Source organism: Dipodomys ordii, unplaced genomic scaffold (genome assembly GCF_000151885.1).
Source record: "Dipodomys ordii isolate 6190 unplaced genomic scaffold, Dord_2.0 Scaffold19, whole genome shotgun sequence".
In the NCBI taxonomy this organism is placed as follows: domain Eukaryota; kingdom Metazoa; phylum Chordata; class Mammalia; order Rodentia; family Heteromyidae; genus Dipodomys; species Dipodomys ordii.
The window spans coordinates 1,988,762-1,998,080 of NW_012267235.1; the positions used below are offsets into that span (position 1 = coordinate 1,988,762).

General features: G+C 40.6%; 1 protein-coding gene across 1 annotated transcript in view; it reads right to left on the bottom strand.

The window, feature by feature from the left end:
- Positions 1-2,883: 2,883 nt before the first annotated feature.
- Positions 2,884-9,319, bottom strand: part of Usp32 (ubiquitin specific peptidase 32) — a 168,220-nt gene continuing 161,784 nt past the window's right edge. The window contains exons 28-30 of the mRNA XM_013013080.1: positions 8,005-8,429; positions 6,627-6,719; positions 2,884-5,151 (exon numbers count right to left, since the gene is read on the bottom strand). Coding sequence (XP_012868534.1) covers positions 4,978-5,151; positions 6,627-6,719; positions 8,005-8,429 — 692 coding nt within the window. The 3' untranslated portion in view covers positions 2,884-4,977. The remainder of the gene's footprint in view (positions 5,152-6,626; positions 6,720-8,004; positions 8,430-9,319) is intronic.

Sequence of the window (9,319 nt, forward strand, 5' to 3'; positions counted from 1 at the left end):
ACTTTTATTTCAATATCCAACAGGTGCTAAGTTCTGTCTATATACATACATGAGCTGTGTTTTTAAGAACCTTTGGGAAAAAAGTATTCTCAGTTGGCAGGAGAAATCTGAGGATCTAAGGAATTTAGTTTGTGGCTGCTTCAACAGCAGAGCTGGAATCTGATCAATCTCTCAACTGGCTACCACTCCATCACTTTTCTAATTACTAGAGGGCATGAGCTGGCAGTCTGTATCTGGCTTGCACATTTTATTAATTAGTTTATTTATTGAGATGGAGATTGCTATATTGTTCAGGTTGGTCTTGAACTTTTTTTTTTTTGCCAGTGCTGAGGCTTTGTTGAATGAACTCAGGGCCTGGGCACTGCCCCTGAGCTTCTTTAGCTCAAGGCTAGCACTCTACCACTTGAACCACAGCACCACTTCTGGATTTTTCTGTTTATATGGTACTGAGGAATTGAACCCAGGGCTTCATGCATGCTAGGCAAGCACTCTACCACTAAGCCACATTCCCAGCCCTGGTCTTGAACTCTTAGGTTCCAGTGATCTTCCTACCTCAACTTTCCAAGTGCTGGCAGTTCAGGCATGGACCACTGTATCCAATTTGCAAGTACGTTTTGATTTGGATAGTATGTTTAAAACTGTTAACAGCCAGGTGCTGGTGGCTCATATTTGCAATCCTAGTTACTCAGAAGGCTCAGATCTGAGGATCACGGTTCAAAGCTAGCCTGGTCAGAAAATCTGTGAGCCTCTCATCTCCAATTAATCACTAGAAAACTGGAGGTGGAGCTGTAGCTCAAAACAGTAGAGCACTAGCATTGAGTGAAAGAGCTCAGAGACCAGTGCTCAGGCCCTGAGTTCAAGCCCAACTGACAACAAACAAACCAACAAAAACTACCCAAAATGGCTGGGAAGGTGGCTCAGTGGTAGAGTGCTTGCCTTGCATGCATGAGGCCCTGGGTTTGATTCCTCAGCACCACATAAACAGAAAAAGCCAGAAGTGGTGCTGTGGCTCAAGTGGTAGAGCGCTTGCTTTGAGCTGAAGAGCTCAGGGACAAAGCCCAGGCCCAGAGTTCAAGCTCCATGACTGACAAACAAACAAACAAAACCCACAAAAGATAACACCCAAAAAACAACTGCTACCAATTAGGTACTAGGGAAGGATGTATAGCGAAGTTGCAGTGTGAGTGCTTAATATGCAAGAGGTGCTGAGTTCAGTCCCTAGGACTCCCTGTCAAATGATTACCCACATTTCCAAATTGGCTATTTTGTATTAGTATTTTGATTTTCTTTGGGATAGAACTGAGGACATCCCACTTGCTAGGCAAGGGCTCTACCACTTGAGGTATGCCCCCATTTGGATTTCTGACTTCTTTTTAGAAGGAACAAGGGAAGACCTGATTGACACCAAGCCTCACATTTTCCCACAACAATCAGTTGGTGCTTTAGATGCATGCCTGCCTAGAATACAGTCTCTACTGCTCTTCATTCTTACCCATGGCCACAGGGAATCTTACTCTTTATTCCCAACCCAGTTTTTAAAGGTCAAGATTGCATGCCATGCCTGCAGCCTTCTCTGCTGTCTTGCTTCCTACTGGTCAGAAGTTTGCCAAACCTAAAGACAGCATTTTGTTGTTGTTGCTGTGTTCCCTATGTCTCTGATCACAGAGTTGTATATGCATATCTGACTTCAATACTAAGTGATCTTCTAGTTTTCATAAAAGAATATGGGGATTCCCTGTTCCTCAAGTTACACATTCTTGTTTATCCTAGAAAAATTCTAAATTCAGCCTTTAAGTTAGCTGGGGAAAATTACAGCAAATCATCCACTTGCTCTAATGCAAGGTGCTGACAAGAATGAAACCACAGCGAGCAATGCCACCAAGTGGTGGAGTGATTTGATGCAGAATTGCCACCAGTAGTCAGGAGAGAGAGGGGGAGGGGGGAGGAGAGAGGGAAAGAGAGAGGACCTCACTCAAATTATAGGGCCATTCAGAAACTAGAAATAATAATGCAGGCCTAGGACTAGGGGTGTGGTTCATGTGGTAGAGCACCTGTCTAACAAGTGTAAAGCCCTGAGCTCAAATCTCAGTACTGAGGTGTAGGGGGGTGGGGTGGGGGGGAAGCTTGCACTTTTCCATAAGCTAGTTCTTCTGAGGTTCTCTTTTTTTTTAAACCACCTTTTGGATCCATTTTCTGTTTGTTTCTTTCCTTAAGCATGCAGCCATTTTCAAAAAGTGTGAGCAGGGAGCTATTAACTTCTTTTAATATCAGCATAGCAAGGAGGTTAAAACATATTAAAAGCTCCCCAAATTTCTCTTTGAAAAACAAGACTGAACCTCTTGAGGGTAGGATTTCACATGCATTGAGCACTTAGGAGGAAATAAAACTACTTTAGAGTGAAGAACTGACAACTCCAAATCTTCGTTCTCAGCCGCCTTGCCAGTGACCCCTGGGAGACCTGTCAGAAGGAAAACCAGGAACATCCCTAGTTTTTCTGTGTATTCTAGAAACCTAGGCCATTTTGAAGACACAAATGAGAATTTTTCTTCTTTTTCCTTTTCTCTCCTCATCAGCATAGAAACTGTTGTGGGCACTTGCCAATAAGTTGCCAGTTCACTCTCAGCTCCCCACTTCAATGCCTTCTGAATAATTTTCTAAAAGGAATAGTTTTCTGAAAGGAACATGAGTAGCTTGAGGGATGATGGCTGAGGCAAGATCATCAGTTCAAGGCCAACCTGGGCTTGAAAAATTAAAATGACCTGGTCACTTCAAGTATCCTGTTCTACTGTCCACACATTTCTATCCCCTCAGAGGTGAAGTTTTACCACTCTGAAAGTCATAGTCATTATTCACACAAGAGAATTAAAACAGGATCACAGAGAGAAAGGCTGAGAAGTCGATTTTTTTGTTTACTTGTATGAGGAAAACAACACATGGGCATCCACAGTATTTAATTTGTTTGGGTAATAGTTACAGATAAACAGATACACTCCATATATAATTACCAATACGTTTTATACAGTTCATATTTCAGTACAACACTATTTTATTTACACTCTATTTATGTACATTAACGTCTTTCTAAAGTCAGTGCATTGTCAACAAGTTTTATACAGAAATTTACAAGGTGAATGTAAGTTAATAGTTAATTTAATAAATTTTCTGCTAGTTCATGAATTTAAAAAATTAATTACAACCAATATAACAAACACAGATCAAACAACATTAGTAGATTGTGCTACCTGTTTAAATAAAACATCTGTAAGGAAATTATTTAAAATCTACTTTTTTCATGGGACTTGTCTAGGTAGAAATGGACAGATTGGATACACTGAAAATCTTGAGACTACAATGTATGCATTTTGACTTCATTACATTAAATCATTTGGCCATTCCTTCCTACTTGCAATTATATTCTTCTGAAAAAAGTTCCAACTTAGGAAGCCACTAAAGGCAACCTTTCTAAATGCTCTGGGAAGAACTAGTAGTTACTGGCCTCAGATATCACAACACGAATGCTTAATTACACTGGCATTTACTACCCATGAGGAAGGAAGGTTCAAAGGAGCTGACTGTGAGAATTAACTTCTAGGGTCCAAATAAAATTTTTTAAAAAGAAGAACAAAAAATAAGGAGAAACATTTCCTTTGAATAGATATTAAAACACAACACAGGAAAAAAATGCTGCTTGAAAATAAATAACATTCATTTTTGTTCCAGTCTTGAATAATCAGAAGAAAAATGATATAAGCAAAGATACAACTTTTGATAACTAGTGCAAAAAAAAAAACAACAAATCAAGAACAAACAAAACAAAAAACCTAAATAAAAAAATAAATGGATGTGCAAACCAAACAGTTTACTTTCTAAACTCACCAATTTCATTAAAACTACACTAACTATCAAGGTTTGGGATGTGTTTTGTTTTTAAATTTTTATAAGATGGGGAAAATACCCCCAATCAAGTTAGTTTATAGCCCTTAGAGCCATCAAAATGTAAGTCTGTTTGCATGTATTTTCTTTTTTAAAGTGCAAAACAAGAAACAGGGAGAAAAACCACCACTAATGTGAAACACCATCTAACTCTGACGCCACATACTCTCCTAGAACCTCTGTGCAACACGTGCATGGGAAGATGGTGCAAACACTGGCAACCACCCTGCCACACTCACAGTGTGTGGGGGAGAAAGTTTTGAGGACACTTGGAGTATCCTACAAGAAGGGATGCCTTTATCAGCGCAGCCATTTTAACTGGCTTTCACAGATGCTTTTTCTTTCTCCTGGATCTTCCAACTAAGACCCTGGCCCAAAGGACATAGCTTTTTAAGAGATTATCCCTCTCAGATTGACCACTAATATGTCTCTGCCACCAATGACTGGTTGTGTCTCAAACACAAACACAGTAACAGAAAGCAAGAAAGACTTAGGAAGAGTGGGGAAATGGGTTTAAAAGATGAAAACTCTGTGTTCATGGCATGAGAGTCATTTGCATACCTTTCAAGATCTTGCTTTCTTATTTTGTCAATATAACTTCAGGGAAAAGGAGGTAGCATATCATGTCGTCCTAGACAACACTACAATTAAAAAAAATTTTTTTTTTTACCTTGACTCTAAGGAAATCCTTAGTATTTTGTTATGATTATTGGTAAACTCTATCCTCACTACAAGTCTGTTCATATCTGGACAAGCACAATTGAATTCTTATTTGGTCCCAGGTGGTTGGTGCCAAACCCTTTTGTTTAGAGGCTAATGGTAGAATCTGCCTAAAGGTTTTCAACCAGAGAGACTTCAAAAGAAAATGGTTATTCTTCTTAAGCTTCACTGCTATTTTAATTAGGATTTCTCTTTTGTGCTTCAGGGTCACAGAATAAAATAACTACATTTAGCCTGCCTTTCAGTGATGCTTTTGCCAAATGTCAGCTACAAGGAGTCATCTCTCCCACACCACCAGCCCATCTAGCAGCGCAGCAGTAGCCTTCACTGTAACACACAGTACTTTTTGTAATCAGACTCAAAGTCTTCGTCCATGCTGCTCGTGTCTGCCATCTTTTTGCCATCAATCTTTGGCAGAAATTGTGCATAGTCTATCCCCCGCTGCTCATAGAAAAGAATGTAGGCAGAGTCAGTGTCAATTTCATCAGGGTGAAGTTCCTAAAGGGCAAGAAAAGCCTTTAATATACAAGTTATCATGGTATTGGCTCTTTGTTGTTTTTTTTTTTTTGTGCCAGTCCCGGGGCCTGAACTCTGGGCCTGGGTGCTGTCCCTCAGTTTTTCAGCTCAAGGCTAGTGTTCTACCACTTGAGCCACAGTGCCACTTCTGGCTTTTTCTACTTGTGTGGTGCTGAAGAATTGAACTCAGGACCTCATGCATGCAAGGCAAGCAATCTCACTGAGCCACATTCCCAACACCATGGCATTGGCTCTTAATCCTAGCTAGGGCAAGGAAGACCAGCCCTCTCTAATGAGTGAACCTAATTGCTTCCATTCAACTTAGTATGTCTGCTGCTTCACACCTGCCCTGAAAATGAACTCCGTTCTTTCTTTATTTTTGGGTCTGGTTGTGGGGCCTGAACTCTGGGCCTGGGTGCTGTCCCTCAGCTCTTCAGCTCAAGGCTAGCGCTCTACCACTTGAACCACAGCACTACTTCTGGCTTTTTTCTTTTTGCTTATGTGGCGCTGAGGAATCGAACCTAGGGCCTCATGCATGCAAGGCAAGCGCTCTACCACTGAACCATCTTCCCAGCCCCTAATTTTTTTTTTTAATGCTGGTACTGCAGATTGAATTCAGGGCCTCACTTTCTTGCTTGGCTTTCTTGCTTAAGGCTGGTGGCTTTACCACTTGAGCCACACCCCCAACTTCTGGCTTTTTGCTATTTAATTGGGAATATGAGTTTCTGTCTGCATGGCTTCAAGCCAGGATCCTCAGATGCCAGCCTTCTGAGTAAATAAGATTGTAGCCATGATCCACTGGTGCCAAGCTGAGCCCCATTATCTTTAATAATTATTTTAGGGGAAAATATGTTCTAAAATCCTATCGAACTTTAATGTTTCAAAAGATTGGGTAGAGCCCAGCCCTCAGTAGAGTACTTGTCTAACATGCATGAATCCTTAGGCTTGATACTCAGCACCACAAAAAACAAAGCCAAAACACTCTCCCCACCCTAAAATTCCTGTCTCAAAACTCTGAACATTCAAATCTTTTTTCCCATTTCTTTCTTTCTTTCTTTCTTTTTTTTTTTTTTTTTGCCAGTCCTGGGGCTTGAACTCAGGGCCTGGGCACTGCTCTTGAGCTTCTTTTGCTCAAGGCTAGTGCTCTACCACTTGAGCCATAGCACTACTTCTGGCTTTTTCTGTGTATGTGGTTCTGAGGAATCAAACCTAGGGCTGCATGCATGCAAAGCAAGCACTCTACCCCTAAGCCACATTCCCAGCCCCTTTTTCCTCATTTTTCATGTTCTCATTCCTCTCCCAGCATTTCACTTTTGTTCCCTTACTAACCATCTATACACCAACCCTAACAGAAACATCTACGTCCTATCCAAGAGAAAGCTTATTACTTTAACGATGTTTCCCAGCTTTGTTAACATTTGGTTTCTATATTTCATACAAAGACTGTGAATATTTACCTTACAGCTGCTGTCATTGTAACAGTACCACTTGCAGTTTGGGTTTTTGGCGTAAGTCACGTAATGGCCCCCACCCAGGATTCCTGAATGGCACTAAAAAGATAAGAGAGTGGCAGATGTTAGTAGTTACTACCATGTCAGGGAATAACATGATGATCTGAACAAGAGAACAGCGATTACTTAGGTGGGTACAAAAGAAAAAATGATTTGGAACCATCTATTTTTTCCCCCAAGAACAAAAGAAAAACCCAAACGTTTTAAGTCTAAATGTTGTGTTGACAAACATCCACTTTCTAGTCAATTTTTTTAAAAAACAGGGTCTTGCTATATAGCTCAGGACGTCAACTTGAGGTTCTATCTCATCTTCCCAAATGTTGGGATTATACACATGAGCTACTATGCCTGATTCTCTAATATATATATATATATATATATATATATATATATATATTTATGTTGATCATGTGGCCTGAACTCTGGGCCTGGGCTCTGTCCCTCAGCTCTTCAGCTAGAACTCTACCACTTGAGCCACGGTGCCACTTCTAGCTTTTTCTGCTTATGTGGTGCTGAGGAATTGAACCCAGGGCCTTGTGCATTCAAGGAAGGCCTCTACCACCGAGCTACCTTCCCAGCCCCATATTAGATGGGGCTTTTTAAAAAGCAAAAATTCCTTAGAAGCACACAATAATGATTTGAACTTCTGACTCCACTTTTTTTCCATGATCTTTAAGTGTTTTTTTTTTTAATTGTTTTAGAGGTGACATACAGCAAGGTTAACTTTACATATATCAAGTGATATATACATTTCATTCCTTTTGCTTAGTATCAGCAGTTCCTTCCTTCTCTTTCATTCTTTTTTTTTTTTAAATGCCTGTCCTAGGGCTCAATTGAACTTAGGGCCTTTTTGGTGCTGTCCCAGAGTGTTTTCTCTGCTTAAGACTAGTGTTCAACCAAGTCCAGAGTTCAAGCCCCACGACCGACCAAAAAAAAAAAAAGACTAGTGTTCAAATGCTACCATTTGAGCCAAGCTCCACTTCCAGCTTTTTGGTGGTTAACTGGAGATAAGGGTCTCATGAACTTTCCTGCCAGGGCTAGCTTTGAACCATGGCCCTTAGATCTCAACTTCCTGAGTAGCTAAGATTACAGGTGTCAGCCACCAGCACCTGGCTTGACTCCACTTATAAATTATGTGACCACCTCAATATCATACTTCAAGATCCTTGGGTTCTACCCAGAAGGCCAAGATTTCTTTATTAACTTTTGTCTATCATCAATCTTTATGCTTCACAAATAAACAAGTCTTTAAAAAACTCTTATTGATGACATGAACAAACTACTAAAAAGTACAGACTATGAAAACCAACAACAAATCACTTACTGAAATTGCATATAGATTATAAATAGGTTTCATATGACTATCTTCTCTTTGGTCATCAGTGCTGTCCTCTTCACTGTGGTTTCCAAGTTGACCATTGCTGTAGCCATTGCCACATGCCTCATGCTCATAAAGAAATCCATTGGCCAAAGTGACTTCATGGTCCTGAGGGGTGACCAGCTCCAGCTGGCTGCCTCCCAGCATATGCCCTCTGCTCAAGGTCTCAGTCAGCTCACAGATCTGCCCAGCCCCATTCTCTCTGCTGGCATCCAAGTTCTCCTTACTACTTGACAACTTATTTTTGCTACCTATCTGAGGCAGCCGGAGCCTCCCTTTGCTCCTCCCCAAAGTCCGTGGGCTACTGTTTGGGCTGCTGTTTTTGCTGGAGGGACAGCTAGTTCCACCTTTCCTTGATGAAGAAGGAGAACCTGTGAAGTGAGAGGGATATTTCTAAGTCCAAATACCACAAGTCAGATACCAAAGGCTATATTTGAAACTAGTGTCACAAATGCACACATAAAGTCAAAGCCAGGGGAGTCCTGACTGGCTACTCTAGCTCCTACAATAGAACTAAAAAGTAAGTTAGGCTAGAAATATCCTGAAAATGTAAAAGTTCTTGTAGGGCTTTAGAAAATAACAAAGATAAATTAAACAATCTTCAATTCTAAATAAACAATATGATTATTAGACTAGGGAGTTTTATACATAGATATTCTTCTTCATAAAGGTAGATAGAAAAATATGACTAGGGGTGGGAGGGGGGTGGGAGATGGGAAGGGGAAACAAAGGAGGAGTCAACAATACTTGATAAGAAATGTACTCATCTTGCTCATGTAATTGTAACCCCTCTATACAGTATTTTCACAATAAAATAAATTTTTTTTTAAAAAAGAAAAAAAATACAGGAGTGACCCATTGGCACTGGCTTCCAGTGCACTTTTTGAGAATGAAGATAAAAAATCATAGGGCTGGGGATATAGCTCAGTGTTAAAGAGTATTTGCCTAGCATAAACAAAGCTGTGGTTTCAATCTTATCTGTGGATTCTGCATCAATGGATTCAATCACAGATCAAAATTACTTGAAAAATGATTGCATTTCTTTTGCGTTAATATGTTTTGTCATTTTTTCTTTTTTTTGGGGGGGGGGTCTGGTCGTGGGGCCTGAACTCTGGGCCTGGGCGCTGTCCCTCAGCTCCTCAGCTCAAGGCTAGGGCTCTACCTCTTGAGCCACAGCGCCACTTCCGGCTTTTTTCTTTTTGCTTATGTGGTGCTGAGGAATCGAACCCAGGGCCTCATGCATGCAAGGCAAGCGCTCTAC